The sequence below is a fragment of the Astyanax mexicanus genome, chromosome 10, assembly GCF_023375975.1.
Source record: "Astyanax mexicanus isolate ESR-SI-001 chromosome 10, AstMex3_surface, whole genome shotgun sequence".
Lineage (NCBI taxonomy): Eukaryota > Metazoa > Chordata > Actinopteri > Characiformes > Acestrorhamphidae > Astyanax > Astyanax mexicanus.
The window spans coordinates 52,251,447-52,269,606 of NC_064417.1; the positions used below are offsets into that span (position 1 = coordinate 52,251,447).

The window sequence follows — 18,160 nt, forward strand, 5'->3', positions numbered from 1 at the left end:
ATACACATCATAGTAAAACATTTAGTTTTTATGGGAAATCTCCATTAAAAGTGCTGTTTATTCCAAGACTAGGCTTCATTTCTATCTGGGAAACGCCACCTTTAGAGCAAACTGTTATCTGTAGCACTTATATCACTGAATGAGCCTCTCATCAGCATCAAGTGATGAGACAACATGTGTCTGACCAGCTGCTCCTCAACTGTCAGATCCTATTAAGGTGACAGATTTGAGAGATTTGACTTATATATATATATATATATATATATATATATATATATATATATATATATATATATATATATATATATAATAGAACAGTCATCATATGGCCTAAAACGATATAAAACAATATAAAAAAAATGTAGGGCATATATTTTTGAAGGTGGGCAATATGGCTATTTTTTTATATAATCATATTGTGATCCATTTTCTTATCATCATATCGATGTATCAACATTATAATATAGTGTTTTAAAGCATATTGAGTATATAACAAGCTTATCTCTCATTATAGAGAGTGGAATTAGTCTTAAAATTTGTGTAATTGAATAATCTGCAGTATTTTATGTTTAAAGTCAGTCAGTACTCAGTATTGGAAAGTCTAAGTTAAATTAATGCATTTTGAAGGGAATCACATGCACTGTAATATGTATTAATGATAATGTCTTTAAATAGACATTAATAAGATTTAATAACATTTTGATGCACTGATGACATGCTTAATATGCTTTAAAAAAAGGAAAAAGATCAAAATATGATAAAATATCATCATATTGCCCAGATTTATGTGTTATTCAGTTATGGGTGGGTAATATATCTCTAAAACACAATATCACAATATTTTTAGGTATTTTTATGCAAAATATTAAAAAATATCTATCTAATTATCTATTTTGTAAACAACTGAAATGACCAAGACTAGTATTATAAAAATAAAATAATAAATAAAACTAATGTAAAGTAACTTTGCGAAAAAACATCGTTTATCATGATAAAATGTCTTTATTGTAATATTGCGATGTAATATTTTGAGCGTATCGCCCAGTCCTAGTGTATATATTGTGAGTATTGTAGCTTGTTAATAGTCTTTGATGTATAGTCTTGTGGTGTAAAAACAAAAACACTAGTTTCTTCAGCTGTACACATATTATTAGTGAATTAATCCCATTTAAATGCATATTAATAATATTAATGTGGTAAACAGAGCCCTACGTTAATGTCTCATCAATAATTGTTGGAACAACATGTGTCAGACCTGCTGCTCCTTAAGTGCAAGGTCATATTAAAGCAGTGGAATTCATTGATTTCAATGCAAATCTCTACAGGTTTGATCTAAATCAATACTACTGTGACTAATGTGAAAATATTAAAATCAACAGACAGAACCAAACAGAACCAAATAAAGTGCATATTATATATTTAAATATATATATATATATATAAATGCCCGCAGTTAAAACAGAAATAATGCATCTCAAAAGTAAACACAGTTGAATATAAGTATAGAAATAGTGATAATATATGATACAGAGCTCTAATTTGATTTAATGTCATTAAATGTTGGGAAAAAAAACATGTTTCTGAACTCCTGTTAAAGCAGTAAAATTCAGTGATTTCAATGCATTTCTTTACAAATTCACAGATTTCTCAGCTTTGTTCCAAATCATTTCTTCTGTGACCATATTAAAAACATAATCAACAGATCATTATATATCCTAAACCTATAAGACATTGAGGGTCATATATATCTTGATCTCTAGTGTACTTAAAAATGATGAGTTTCTTTGATTTTACCAAATTGAAAACCTCTGGAATATAATCAAGAGGAAGATGGATGATCACAAACCATCAAACCACCAAACTGAACTTCAGCTTGAATTTTTGCACCAGGAGTAAAGCAGCATAAAGTTATCCAAAAGCAGTGTGTAAGACTGGTGGAGAGAGGAGAACATGATGCAAAGATGCATTAATGAAAACTTTGATTAAAAAACACCAGGGTTATTCCACCAAATATTGATTTCTGAACTTTAGTGTGCTCAGAATTCTTATTAAACTGCTACACAGAATTTTAAGTTTAGTTCCCATCAATATATATTGGGACAACATGTTTCAGACCTGCTGCTCCTTAAATGCAAGCTCCTGTTAAAGCAGTAGAATTCAGTGATTTCAATGCATTTCTCCACAGATTCTGAGATTTGCCTAAATCAATACTACTGTGACAATATTAAAAACACAACCAACAGATCAGCGAATATCCTAAACCTAAATAACAATGAAGGGCATATATATGTACATATATACCTATTACATAATACATAAGTATTGTATAGCATCTTTTAGAGCATGGTTGCAGTTGAAGTTTCGCATCTCAGAAGTTAATAGAGAAAATATTGAAATAATTAAAATATATTGCACAGAGCTCTAAGTTGCTTTCCAATCAAAATATATTGGGACAACATGTGTCAGACCTGCTGCTCCTTAAATGCAAAGCAGTAGAATTCAGTGATTTCTCAGATTTCAACATTACTATGACCATATTAAATACATAATCAACACATCATTACATATCACAAACCTAAATAGCAATAAAGATAAAGGGCACACAGTATATACACATATTACGTAATACATAAGTACTTTATAGCATCTTCTAGAGCATGCCTGCAGTTAAAGTCATGCAGAAATACAGAAATATTGAAATACAGAACTATTAAAATAATTAAAATGTATGGCACAGAGCTCTAAGTTGCTTTCCAACAATACATATTGGCATATTGGGACATCATGTGTCAGACCTGCTGCTCTATAACTGTAAGCTCCCATTTAAGAAGTAGAATTCAGTGATTTCTTAGATTTGTTCTAAATCAATACTACTGTGACCATATTTAAAAAACATAACCAACAGATCATTATATATCCTACACCTAAATAACAACAAAGGGTATTTATATACATATATACATATTATATAATACAGAAGTATTGTATAGCCTCTGCTAGAGCATTCCTGCATTTGAAGTTACACATCTCAGTTAATACAGAAAATATTAAAATATTTAAAATATATGGCACAGAGGGACAACATTTTTCAGACCTGCTGCTCCTTAAATGCAAGCTCCTATTAGAGCAGGAGAATTCAGTGATTTCTCAGAATTGTTCTAAATCAATACTACTGTGACCATATTAAAAACAACATTTAAAAATAACCAACAGGTCAGTGGATATCCTAAACCTGTAAGAAAATGAAGGGCATTTATATACGTATATATGTATATATGTATAGCATCTTCTAGAGCATGCATGCAGTTAAAGTTATGCGTCTCAAAATTAGTACAGAAAATATTGACAAACAAAAATACATGGCCCAGAGCTCTAAGTTGCTTTCCAATCAGAATATATTGGGACAACATGTTTCAGACCTGCTGCTCCTTAAATGAGAGAAATAAGATTTCAACACTACTGTGACCATATTAAATACATAACCAAGAGATCATTATATATCCTACGCCTAAATAGCAATAAAGGGTATTTATGTACATATATACATATTACATAAGTACTGAATAGCATCTTCTAGAGCATGCCTGCAGTTGAAGTTACGCATCTCAGAAGTTAATAGAGAAAATATTGAAATAATGAAAATGTGCCGCATGTTAATAATCTTTGACTTGTGGTGTTCAGAGCAAAACATTATTTTCTTCATCTGTAGTGTAGGAATACCTATTAATCTGCTACACAGAGCTCTAAGTTGATTTCCCATCGCTGCATTACCACTCAGCATTTCCATATAAATTGCTTTTGCAAATTTAACCTGAAGCCATGGCTATACTTCCACACCGAGCATAATTTCTGTTGACATTCCTGTCATGGGATGCAACATACCATGTTACTCCGCGTATTAACAGAGATGTTTTGGCTGAGGGAACATGGCCACGCGTGACGGATGCTGCTCTCAGGCTGGAGCAGTTGTGTATATATTTACAGGAATGCGGATGTAGATATAAATATATATATAAATATATATAAATATATAAATAAGTATATATATAAATATATATCCAGCGCGGTGACTGCGGGCGGGCCGAGAGCGGCTGTGTGCAGATTGCTGTGGTTCACATTTATTTTTTTGTCTCCAGATATGAACCTGATGGAGGCTTTCAGCTCTCGCAGCGGGTGGGGGGGGGGGGGGGGGGGATGTGAGAGTGCTTGATATGCTTTTCTCGTTTCTCTCGTACTCAGAGACTCCTTTTCTCCGGCTCATCCAGGCTTCCTCAGATCCCGTTCACGAGGAGGGGAGCCGAATATAACAGCTGCTAGATATACTGTGTGTGATATACGGGATATACTGTAGATTAATTGTGTTTAATATAGATGTAATTCTGTTTAATCATCGTTCATTAATCATTAAGTACGATGAGATTGTGTCATGGACGATATATCGTCAAATAAATTATTGTGACAGACGATATTATTATTGTCACTTTAAGACATAAAATGCCTAAATATAATGACACTGATAAAATGTTAATGGACTGATACATTGGTCTTTTAGCATGATTGGCTAAAATATATTTAAAGGTCTAAAATACTTTATTTCACTCTATAATAATGCATTATTCTCAAGGGAGGACATATAAACCAAACCGAACAAATAGACAGAGAATGTGAAACATTTAAAATTACTGTTATATAATAACATTGAGGTTATATTCCATTTATTTTACGATGAAATGATAATGTGATTATCATGACAGGCCTAATATTTACTGTATTTATATTGTATCATATGTTGTAGTTGCAATTTCCAAAATCAAGAATTGCAACAGTACAGTATAACAATATATGACAAAACATTGAAAAAAAAAAAAATATATATATATATATATATATGTATATGTCTATATATATTTCAAGAATACACGACTGCAACAAAATGAACATTTTGTTCTCATTTTGGTGGAATAACCCTGGTTTTTAATCATAGTTTTTTTCATGCATCTTGGCATGTTGGCATCACGTTCTCCTCCACCAGTCTTACACACTGCTCTTGGATAACTTTATGCAAAAATAGAAGCAGTTCAGTTTGGTGGTTTAATGGCTTCTGATCATCCATCTTCCTCTTGATTTTATTCCAGAGGTTTTCAATTTGGTGTCTTATTAAATCTTATAAAATCTATTAAAATTCTTTAAAATGTCAATAATATCGTTTATCACAATAATTTCTTTGACAATATATTGTACAGCTAAAATTATAGCAGGCCCAGATGAGGGTTTATTTATTTTTTATTTGTCGTTAAACTCATTTTATTCTAATTTTCAGACTGCTTTATCTCTTTTCCTGCTTTAAATCAGAGAAATAAAACTAGGAAAAGTGTTTTCAGCTCTCAGATGATTACACACACACACATATCTCAGCTAGATGAGATTCTTCACCATTATCATTTACTGAAGTTAGAGGAGGAGGAGGAGGAGGTGAAGGGGATGCAGGAGGAACTCGGGTAGACTCCGGCAGCATCGTAATGAAAGGTGGAGTGGAGGAAGGCGAGGCAGAGGAAGAGGAAGAAGCCTTTAATTAAGTTTAAGCTAAAAACAAGCGGCTGGCGTTCAGGAGGAATGTGAAAATAGCGTTAGAGGGTAATAACGATGCTCCGGGGAAAACAGAGGGGTCAGCTGGGAGAAGCCTGGGCTGAATGTGCTGCTTACAGCGCCATCAGCCTCGCTTACGACCTCGCAGGTTCGTGTCTGGAGTGTAAAAACAGCGCGTCAGGAATCTCAACGCCTCTCATTTACTGTGATTAAAATCAAAAAACCCTCGCCGTAGTCGGAAATAACCGTAAAAAAGGTCTAAAAATTGATGAGCTGTGTATATTTTTATATATTTGACTCCAGCAGCCAGAGGCCACGCTCATCTGTGAAGCATACCAGTCAAAAGGTTTTAGAACACCCCTGTTTTTAAGTTGTTTTAGTTGTTTATTTTTATCTTTTATCTTATCTTTATTTTATCAATCACTTTATTATAATATACTATACTTTATTATACTACTTCACCTGTCAGTACTCCTCTAATTCCTCTAATTCCTAATTACTAAGACTTATTACTAATCATGTTAATCTATAGAGCTAAAAGCTAAAGCTGCTGTCTCCATGTGGGTCAGCCAGACGTCTTCCTGTAGCAGTCGTTTTCTCCAGTTTCAAAACAAGAGTCTTTTATAGGTGTAGGAAACTACTCACCGCTCTCTGTCTTTATTATACATGTATTTAAAAAAAAGAAAGAAAAAAGACTTACTTTTAACTTATTCTTTTAATAGTTAACAGAGTTATCTCTGTTTCTGTGTCTTTTTCTGTTATTATTGTTATAAGTTCTCAAGTTTAGCATCCATTTCCAAAGCTCAGTTTAGTAAGTGATAACGAATACATTATTTAAAAAAAAATGTCTTAACTAGTCTCAATTAGCAATTAATTTCTGTAGTAAATACTGTTAATTAATTTACCCTTATTGTAAAGTGTTACCAAAATTTTTGTACCCTTTTAGGTTATATATATATCATTATTAGCAGCACTAAAACCTTCTAAAAGTTTTTAAATGGCAAAAAATAAACAGAAAATAAACTGGGCATGTAATGTTCTGAAATTTAATATATAATTTATTAGTGCTTTATATCTCAAAAAAGTGACTAAAACAGTAAGGTTTTTTTTTGTTTTATTTTATTTATGGTTTATGGTTATTTAGGATACTTAAAGATAAATTGAGTATTATTAATAATCAACAGTTCACAATTTATCAGTGCTTTCTATAGATAATCAGTTAATAAGCAGTTATCATTATAAAGTTTTTAAATGGCCAAACTACTTAAAAGTATAATTTATCAGGACTTTTTTAGATTTAAGAACCATGTCTTTATATAAACACCTCGAGACTGATACAAAAAGGATGTTTTAAAGTTTTTAAATGGTAAAAATAAACAGAAAATAAACTGGGCATGTTGTAAAATGTTCTGAAACTTGAAACTACTGTATTTAAAAATATAATTTATTAGTGCTTTCCAATTAAGAACTATATCTCAAAAAGCAAGTGACTAAAACAGAAAGGCTTTTTTAGTCTTATTTTAGTTATGGTTTATGGTTATTTAGAATACTTAAAGATAAATTGAGCATTATTAATAATCTGATTATAAATAAACTGTTTGTGATCTTAAATGTAAAACATAAAACTACTTAAATGTATAATTTATCAGTGCTTTTCATGTAAGATCCATATCTTAAACATCTAGAGACTGATACTGAAAGGCGGTTTAGAGATTTTTAAATGGTAAAAATAAACAGAAAATAAACTGAGGGTGTTCAAAAATAATGTAAAACGTAAAACTACTTAAAATGATAATTTATCAGTGCTTTTCATTGAAGATTTATATCTCAAACACAGAGAGTCTGATACAGAAAGGCTTTTTTAGTTTTATTTTAGTTATGGTTCAGGATTATTTAGGATACTCAAAAATACTCAAAGTATTATCAATAATCAGTGTTCTAAAATGTTCTAAAACTGTGTTCTAAAAAACTATTTAAAATTATAATTTATCAGTGCTTTTCATCTAAGAACCATATCTCAAACATCTAGAGACTGATACAGAAAGGAGGTTTAAAAGTTTTTTTTAAATGGTAAAAATAAACTAAATAATAAACTGGGGGTGTTCTGAGATGTTGAGTTTGGCCGTGTAGGTGAGGATAATTGTGGTTTGAGCTGGTTTTGAATACCGTCGCTAACTCTCCCGATCAGGTGTCCGGTGTCGCTCGTCGCTGTGTGTGCTGTTGTGGTTTAGCATGTTTGCATCGTGCTGCTTGTTTGTGACGAGTGGAGCCGCCGAGCATGGAAATGCAAGCAAATCAGGAATCGGCTCCATTGGAGGCCGGAGGTCGGGCCCACCGCGGCTCCTCTCCGGCGTCGCCAATGGGTCCCAGGCCTGGCACCTCAGTCTGAGCCCGCTCCGGGCCTTCGGACTGGGCGTGCGGGCGGGTGGGGAAGGCAGAGCACTGCTTTATTGAGTCTGTTCAGTTTCTTTTACCTGCGCAGGGTGGCGGAGTACTCCTACGGAAACCAGAAGAAGTCCAGCAAGAAGAAGAAGCTGAGCAAGAACGACATCCGGCTGGTGCCGCGCGACGTGGAGGAGACGGACAAGATGAACGTGGTGAGTTGCTCGTCTCTCACCTCCTCGCTCAACTACTTCGACTACCACCAGCAGACTCTGCCGCTGGGCTGCAGGCGCTCTGAGAGCACCTTCCTCAACGTGGAGAACCAGAACTCCAGGAATGCCGCGCCCAACCATGGCTACCACCACACCTTCACCGGGCAGGGCCCGCAGCAGCCCGATCTCATCATCAACGGCATGCCACTGCCAGAGGTGAGACCCGCTCTAATCAGTCTTATGGCCTGCCGTGGCTGCCGGCAGAGATAGGGGAGGGGCGGGGAAGCGTGGGAGGACCATGGGAGGACTGAGGGAGGTCAGGGTGGCTTTGGATGCCATTGGTCTTTGGTGGTTTTGGTAGCCATGCTCATGTTTATTTTGCATCCCTAAGTCATGACATAACTCAGGTGATGCAATTCAAGCTTTCTAGCTATTAGGTATAGGGAAGCATAAGATGACTGTGGGAGATCAGGGTGGCTTTGGGCCATCAGGATGAATTGTTCATTGTTTGGTGTTTAGGATGGAATGGAACCTATTGGTATTTTGATCTTTGGATCTTTAGGAAAGCATTAGAGCATTGTAGAAGAGATAGGGAAGCATGGGAGGACTGTGGGAGGTCAGGATGGGTTTGGGCCATCAAAACTATTTGTTAATTGCTCAGGATTTGGTCTTAGTTAGTTGTGGCAGGTACCAGTTAACTGGTAGACGACCAGATACTTCCTGGAGGATTAGGGATTAATGTGGGAGGTACATGGGAAGATCAGATTGACTTTGGACTATTAGGATGAGTTGTTTGGTATTTTGTGTTAAGGATTTTTGTATTTAGGTAGTAATGGCCAGAAGTAGTCAACTAACTAACCAGATATTATTATGTGGAGAAATAGGGAAGTATAAAATGAACATGGGAGGTCAGGGTGACTTTGGGCCATCATGAAGAGTTGTTCATTGTTTGGTGTTTAGGATGGAATGGAACCTCATGGTATTTTGGTCTTTGGTCTAGAGAAGCATGGGAGGACTGTAAGAGGTCAGAGTTCCTTAGGGTCATCAAAACAAGTTGTTAATTGCTAAACCTTTGGTCTTGGTTAGTTTTGGTAGTCATGCTCATGTTTACTTTGCATCTCTAAGCCTTGACAAAACTCAGGTGATGCAATTGTGGATAGGGAAGCATGGGAGGACTGTGGGAGGTCATTAAAACAAGTTGTTAACTGCTCAGGACTTTGATCTTTAGGTAGTTGTGGCCAGAACCAGTCAACTGGTTGAAGACCAGATACTTGGATACGTGGAGGAATAAGGTATAAATGTGGGAGGAACATGGGAGGTCAGGGTGGCTTTGGGCCATTAGGATAGGTTGTTCATTCTTTGGTGTTTAGGATGGAATGAAACGTCCTGGTCTTTTGGTCTTTGGTCAAGAGAAGCATGGGAGGACTGTAGGAGGTCAGGGTGCCTTAGGGTCATTATAAAAAGTTGCTAATTGCTCAGGACTTTGTTTTTTATGTAGTCATGGCCAGAACTAGTGAACTGATAGACGACCAGATACTTCCTGGAGGAATAAGGGATAAATGTGGGAGGAAAATGAGAGAAAAGGGTGACTTTGGGTCTTAATGGGTCTTTTTGGGAGTTGTTTATTGTTCAGTGTTCAGGATGGAACACTGAACATCCTGTCTGACTAAACTTTTGTTTAGACTTTTAGTCTTTATGTAGTCGTGGCCAGAATTAGTCAACTGGTTGAAGACCAGATGCTTACTTGGAAAGAATAAGGAATAAAAGTGGGAGGAACATGGGAGATCAGGGTGACTTTGGACCATAAGGATGAGTTGTTTGGTGTTCAGGACTGAAATTTAAAGTCTAAATTCCTGTGTGACTAAACTAATCTTGGGTAGTTTTGGTAGCCATGCTCATGTTTATTGTGCATCTCTTAGTTATGACTCAGTTGGTTACTAAATATTAGGGATAGGGAAGCATGGGATGACTGTAGAAAGGTCAGGGTGACTTTGGGTCATCAGGAAGAGTTGTTTGGTGTTCAGAATGGAATGGAACGTCCTGTATGACTAAACTTTTCACTAGACTTTTGGTTTTAGGTCTAGGTAGTCATGGCAAGAAGCAGAGTATAGGAGAGTCATGGTGGGTTGTGGTGCCTTTGGGCCATTACTGACAAGAGGATAATATGAAATCAGAGTTAATTGGGATAAAATTGGACTACTTTATCTGATTATAAATTACTTTTGGTCTTTTTTTATAGCATTGATCATGGTGTTGCTCCTAATCCTAATGTTAATTTTGCATCTGTGAGTCATGATGTAATTTGAGTTTGCTCACTTGGATGGGTAGGGAAGTGTGGGTGGAACGTGGAAGGATAGTGGGCGGTCAGGGTACTTTGGGCCATCAGGATGAGTTGGACAGAATTGAATGGAGAGACTGTTGGTCTTTTGGCAGTGATGGGCAGAACCAGTCGACTGGTAGAAAACCAGATACAGTTTAGTTTGTGATCTTTCCAGTTTTCACATTTAGTTCAGGGTTGCCTTCGGGCCGTCAGAACAGAACGAGATGTTTTGTTTAGTGATCAGGACCAACAAATGGACATATAACAGTGAAGAATATACTAGCCAGTCATGCTTTAATTGCGCTATATATTAAACTTTCATTACCTAAAATGTGGTTGCATTTGAAATAATGTACTTGCTTTGTTTTGATATTCTATTATGATAATGTCAGTGGAATTTAATGATCTTAAAATGACAATTGTATTGTTTATCGCAGTAATTTGTGGGATTATTTCCTGTCTGATTAAACACACTGTTAATCCTTTTGTAGTCATGGTCAGTAACATGTAACATGGCCAGTAAACTGGTAAAAAATTGGTTCTTTGGGCTAAATAAAGACCAATGATTTATTATTATTATCCTTTTTTTGGTATTGCTCATTATAATGGTAGTTTTGCATTTTCTATCTATATCATGATGTATGATGATGCATTCTCGTGTTGGAATACATGTGATTAACTCATGTAATTCATGTTTGCTTGATTTTGCTTGGTATGCAGCTATGATGTCATCAGTTGGCATTGACATATCGCCATATATGGACGTACAGGGGTTGGACAATGAAACTGAAACACCTGTCATCATTTTAGTGTGGGATTTTAGGTTTCATGGCTAAATTGGAGCAGCCTGGTGTTTCTATCTTCATTAATTGCACATTGCACCAGTAAGAACAGAGTGTGAAGGTTCAATTAGCAGGGGAAGAGCACAGTTCTGCTCTAAATATTACAATGCACACAACATTATGGGGGACATACCAGAGTTCAAAAGAGGACAAATTGTTGGTGCACGTCTTGCTGGAGCATCTGTGACCAAGACAGCAAGTCTTTGTGATGCATCAAGAGCCACGGTATCCAGGGTAATGTCAGCACACCACCAAGAAGGACCAACCACATCCAACAGGATTAACTGTGGACGCTGTAAGAGGAAGCTGTCTGAAAGAGATGTTCGGGTGCTAACCCGGATTGTATCCAAAAAACATAAAACCACGGCTGATCAAATCACAGCAGAATTCAATGTGCACCTCAACTCTCCTGTTTCCACCAGAACTGTCCGTCACCACAATCAATTATTGTGCTCTGAAACCAGGTGTTTCAGTTTCATTGTCCAACCCCTCTATATGGATGTATATGGATGTATATATGAACGTATTTGGACATTGTTTATGGACAGTCATACAGTGTCACAGTTGTCGTGCTGAAGCCCAAAGCGTGGCAGAAAAAAATGTTGGAGCGTTTCCAAAGTGGATTATTATTTGGCCACCTCTGTTTCTGTGCTGTTTTTTTTTTTTTATCTGTTGCGCAAGAGCCTGAGTCTGAACATCTGCCAAAAGCATTGACCCGGCTAATCGCGGCGCTGCGTGTCATTTCAGGTGCGAGCATTAAGAATAATCATTGCTTAAACGCCTGATGTGAAAGTCAGGGCCCTACGCCGCGGCTCTTTGCAGGTGGGCCGCGTGCGCCGGGCTCGGGTAGGGATTCTGATGGTGCTCGGGCTCACGCTGAGCCGCAGGATTGAGAAAGCGTCGGGTCGGCAGGATTGAGCGCTGTGCCGTGGATCTTTAGGCTATGGATTTATGGGGTTTGTGAGATCGTTGGCGGGCTGGACGTCGGGCCGAAGGCTCTGAGGAGGACATGAGTGAGTGGGATGGAATCAAAGAGGTGAGGTAGAACGCAGAAATTGACAAAAGAGGTAATTGAGAAAAATCACTCACTGTTTGAGCTGGTGCATAAGCTGCTTGCACATTTCTGTATTTGGGTAGGAGTGTGTGTGTGTGTGTGTGTTTGTGTATCTACTTATAGTCAATAGGGAATTAGGGCAGTATTAGCATTAGCATTGAATCCTGGCTAAAAGCTGTTTTATATAATAGTACAGCACAAAATACACAGCTTCAGTAGCCATATTATCGATTTATTATCCAAGAAATGGATTTAAACCTATTGATTTTTGATGATCTGACACAAATCTGAGTTTTTATTGCAGTGTTTCAGCAAAAAGAAAAAATGCATAATCAGTGAGCAAAAACAGAAGAGACTTAAAAACTCAGAAAGTGCTATTTTAATACTCTCTCATGTATAGTACAGTGTTTTTTATTTAGTTTTTGCATTTTATGTTAGGGATTGGACAATACAGTATATCGATATGTTGTATAATTTAATAAATAGACATAAACCTATTGATTTCTGACGATCTGACACAAATCCGAGTTTTTATTGCAATGTTTCAGCTAGCAGAAAAAACGCATGATCAATGAGCAAGAACAGAGACTGCTATTTAGATACACTGTCATGTATAGTACAGTGTTTTTTTATTTAGTTCTTGCATTTTATGTTAGGGGTGGAACAATATATCAATATATTGTATCATCCAATAAATGGGCATAAACCCATTAATTGTTAATGAACTCAATATTACATTAAAATTAAGAGAATGGCATTGTATTGTAATGTAATAAACAGTGACATAAAATTATACTGGACAACATTAATCACATAAATTGACATTTTATTATAGTAAATAAATTAATTAATGAAATTTTGTATGAAAACAAGTTTTATTTTTTCTCTCAACAAGATATTTCTCATTTTTAATAATTCACATTTAGCTAGGGAACAAGTTATCATTTATGCTAAGTTTTCTATTCCGCTTTAAATGTCTTAAACACCTTGGAAAATCAATCAAAATGTTTTAGTGCATCTCAAAAAAATTAGAATATCATTGAAAAGCTACTTTATTCCAGTAAATCAGTTCAACATGTAAAACTCGTAAATTATATAGATGTATTAAACACAGTGTGAACTATTTTAAGCGTTTATTTATTTTATAGTTGTTTATGATTCTGAAGCTTACAGCCAATGAAAACCCAAAAATCAGTGTCTTAGAAAATTTGAATATTATATAAGACCAATTGATACTTTTGGCAGTGTGGGCAGTGTGCCAAATCCTGCTGGAAAATGAAATCCGTCTCGCTATAAAAGTTGTTTTCAGCAAAGTTGTTTTTTGAGATGCACCAATATATACATATATATATATATATATATATATATATATATATATATATATATATATATATATATATATATATATATACATATATTGAATCTGCTTAAAGGCTAGAAATGTAGTATAAGAAACTGAAACTGCACACCGGCTGGGCTGGACAGAGGAATTATGGGCTGTTGTAAAAGCAAATGTAGTAGCTAGGCCTGGTGGCTTATCCCTGTAATAAAAGCACCTTGGCAGCGGGATTAGGGGACCTGTATTTATTTGGGTGGATGAATAATAAAAGCGTGGAGCAGAGGAATGAATAAGTCTGCAGATTGAGTGTGATCTCCGATTTAAAGCTCCGCTCTATATAATGTCTCTGCATTAGAGGATAGAGAGAGAGATAGAGAGAGAGAGAGAGAGAGAGAGAGAGAGAGAGAGATAAACTGTGTAACTGTGTTAATGCCAGACGTCTGGGCATTTTCCAATTTTCTCATGGCTGAGATGCTGCTGATGGTTCTGATAAAGCTCATTCATGGTCTGCATACGAACCCATAACACACTGAGCACGGCCCAGGGCTGGACGATACATTTATAAACTGATATCACGATATATTTCCTAAATTTAATCGATATACAATATAATTTCTATATTGATATAAATAGTATAAAAGCAATAGCACATGTTGCACAAAATCACTGCACTGAAAGAGCTGAGAGCTGAGTGATAAAGTAAAAATATTGTATCACGATATTCGAAGATATTTTCACAATGCACGATATTTACGATATTTATCGCAATGTTTCGACATTGCAGACAAAATGCATCAGCAGTGGCAGAGATTTAAAACCTCAGAAACTGCAATTTCATTTTTGTATTAGATTTAGTTTTGGCTGAAAATCATCATACTCTGTTAGAACAGAGGGGTGGGACAATATAGCGATACCACAATATATTGGATCGATACGTGGCGCCAAATACCGATATTTTTGTTAAAAAGCAGACACTCTGAACTGTAAGTGTAAGTTACTTATTTTTGTTATTTTAGGAATTCTCACCTTATTTTAAGTCATTTTAACTCAAAATAAGCACAAAAAATCTGTGATTTTTCAGAAATCGAACAAAAAATTGTCTTCCACATTAGCAGACTTGTTTTATCTAAATATGTATCTAAACATATACGCCTCAATTATGGATTTTTTTTTCTTTTTGAGTCTGAGTGAGACAGATGTGTTTTTATTCTCCGAATATGACGCTCAGATTGTTTCTCCTCTATTGTGACATTTGTAGAAGACAGTGGCTCAATTTCCAGATATTATTGTTTAAGAAAAATGTTGTCAGCGTACGTTTGCTTCAGTAATGCTAAATTAATCATATGTTTCCCTCAGCAGTGCTATTCTAATGATATGTTTACTTCAGTAATGCTAAACTAATCATACGTTTCCCTCAGCAGTGCTATTCTAATCATACATTTACCTCAGAAGTGCTATTCTAATCATATGTTTATTTCAGTAATTCTACACTAATAACACTCTTACCTCAACAGTACTGTGCTATTGTCTCTCGCCCGTGTTTTTGAGTCTGAGTGAGACAGATGTGTTTTTATTCTCTGAATTTGACGCTCAGATCGTTTCTCCTCTATTGTGACATTTATAAAAGACAGTGGCTCAATTTCCAGATATTGTTGTTTAAGAAGAATGTTGTCAGCGTAATTACACGCCCGTTTATGTGGAGCGCAAACAAACAGGGGGGGTGTGAAATGGCCGATAATAGCTCCGTCATGCTTTGCAAGCCCAGGCCTGAAAGCGCTTGACTCCACAAGGCCGGGTTTCCCAGAGGTCTGACTGGGACTCGGAGACCGGGGCTCAGTTCTGATTAGCGCTGCAGCTCCACGTCCCCGAGCTGCGTGACCGTTCACCAGCCTCACGTCATCCAGAAACCCACGTCTGCTGTGGAGACTGAAGAGCTCAGAGCTGAGAAATACGACTAGAGACGTGAGAAAATATCCATATATCAGATCATTGCAATATTTATTTTTATGGCAGTGTATCAATTTCTTAAAGCACTTATACAAATGTTTAGAACCGTAACTATTCACAAAACATAAAATCAGCAGAATAAACCAAAGTAAAGAATCGATTTATAAATATTTACCTCAGCAGTGCTATTCTAGGCTGTTCTAGTTATACAGTGCTAAGCTGTGCTTTTCTAATCGTACATTTACCTCAACAGTGCAATTTGAATCATACATTTACCTCAGTAGTGCTTTTCTAATAATAGGTTCACATCAATAAGGCTGTTCTTGTTACACAGTGTTAAGCAGTGCTTGCCTAATCATATATTTACCTCAGTAGTGCTATTCTAATATTTGGTTTACTTCAGTAATGCTAAACTAATAATATGTTTCCCTCAGTAGTGCAATTTTAATTATAGGTTTAGCTCAGTAGTGCTATTTTAATCACAAATTTACCTCAGCAGCACTGTTCTAATCATACATTTACCTCAGCAGTCCTGTTCTAATCATACATTTACCTCAACAGTGCTGTTCCAATCATATATTTTCTTAAGAAGTGCTGTTCAAATCATAGGTTTACGTCAACAGTCCTGTTCTAATTATACATTTACCTCAACAGTGCTGTTCTAATCATATATTTACCTCAGAAGTTCTATTGTAATCATATGTTTACTTCAGTAATGCTAAACTAATCATAAATTTACTTTCAAAGTGCCATTCTAATCATACATTTACCTCAACAGTGCTGTTCTAAACGAATAAAGAAAGGAGAGAAGCTGGTATTTGGACGGAGCACAAGTGCATGTGTACCTCTGTAGTGCTATTCTAATCATATGTTTACTTTAGCAGTGCTATAATAATCACAAATTTACCTCAGCAGTGCTATTCTATTTATACATTTACCTTAACAGTTTTATTCTAATCATACATTTACCTCAGAAGTGCTGTTCTAAACATATGTTTGCTTCAGTAATGCTAAACTAATCATATGTTTCCCTCAGCAGTGCTATTCTAAATATACATTTACTTAAGCAGTGCTATACTAATTAAACATTTGCTTCAGAAATGCTAAACGAATCATACATTTCCCTCAGCAGTGCTATTCTATTCATACATTTACCTCATTTTACTTCTTGTATCTGCAGCTGTTTGCACACGCGTGTTTTTTAATCTACATTTGTGTCAGACGCCGAATAAAGAAAGGAGAGAAGCTGGTATTTGGACGGAGCACAAGTGCATGTGTATCAGGCTGTACCCGCCTGTAGCAGCCATGAGAATTATGGTCTGAGATAACAGTGACATGAATCTGGAGAGCTCAAGGCCAGCGCTCTGCTGCTAATACCGCCTCTCTCTCTGGAGATGGTTTATCCTGGCCGTCCCCGAGGAGCCGTGGCTATTGTTTTGAGAAGCGCGGTGCTTAAACCTGCTCGCGGTTTATCTGCAGCGCGGCACACGTGCCAGAAGAAGACGCCGCTGCCAATTACACCTTAGCCGCTCGCCACGGATTCTTTAAAAGAAAGAGGAGATGCCCACGGAGACGCGGCGCTGAATGGCGAGCGCGCCGCTCTTCACACCACCTGCGATACAGTTAATAAGATAAAATTCTGCAGGATATTGATCTGCATTGAATTAACGTTACGCGCAGAGATACGGCGGATCCGCGGCGTCGGATCTCATTAGAGCGTTAAATGGAGTGGAAAAAGAGAGAAAGGAAAGGCCTCCCATTTTCCTTTTCTGCGTTTTTTTTTTACCGGCTCCACATCGCATGTTTGTTGGAAGAAAATCTGTCCTCGACTTTGCCAAGTTTTGCTCAATGCTAATTGAAGTACTCCTCCACCAGATGCTAGCATTCTGCTACCTGAGAAATTACTCCATAAATCCCACAGCTAGCATATGGGGCTCAGATACAGTTGAAGATGTGGGCTAGGCTGCTCAGGAAGCAGCTCTACAGCGGTTCACAAAACACAGAAACACAGTTAAGGATCTAAGTTAGTAGGTAGATAGGTAAGAAAGTAGGTAGATAGGTTAGTAGGTAGATAGGTAGGTGGACAGGTAGGTTAGTAGGTAGATATGTTAGTAGGTAGATAGGTTAGTAGGTAGATAGGTAAGTAGGTAGGTGGATAGGTAGGTTAGTAGGTAGATATGTTATTAGGTAGATAGGTAGGTTAGTAGGTAGATAGATAAGTAGGTAGGTTGGTATGTAGATAGGTAGGTTAGTAGGTAGATAAGTTGGTAGGCAGGTAGGTAGGGAAGTTGTTTGGTAGGTAGTTAAAGTAGATAGATATGTCAATAGGTGGATAGACAAGTAGGTAGGTTAGTAGGAAAGTAGTTGGGTAGGAAGTTAAGGATCTAAGTTAGTAGGTAGATAGGTAAGAAAGTAGGTAGATAGGTTAGTAGGTAGATAGGTTAGTAGGTAGATAGGTAGGTGGACAGGTAGGTTAGT

General features: G+C 36.5%; 1 protein-coding gene across 4 annotated transcripts in view; it reads left to right on the top strand.

Annotated features, from left to right (window-relative positions):
• Positions 1-18,160, top strand: part of pcdh19 (protocadherin 19) — a 149,329-nt gene that overhangs the window by 4,845 nt on the left and 126,324 nt on the right. The window contains exon 2 of one of the 4 annotated variants that reach the window (XM_015605691.3): positions 8,051-8,396. In XM_015605691.3, the coding sequence (XP_015461177.3) occupies positions 8,051-8,396 (346 nt within the window). The remainder of the gene's footprint in view (positions 1-8,050; positions 8,397-18,160) is intronic. The other 3 variants (XM_022683648.2, XM_007248791.4, XM_022683649.2) reach the window with 3 other exon arrangements.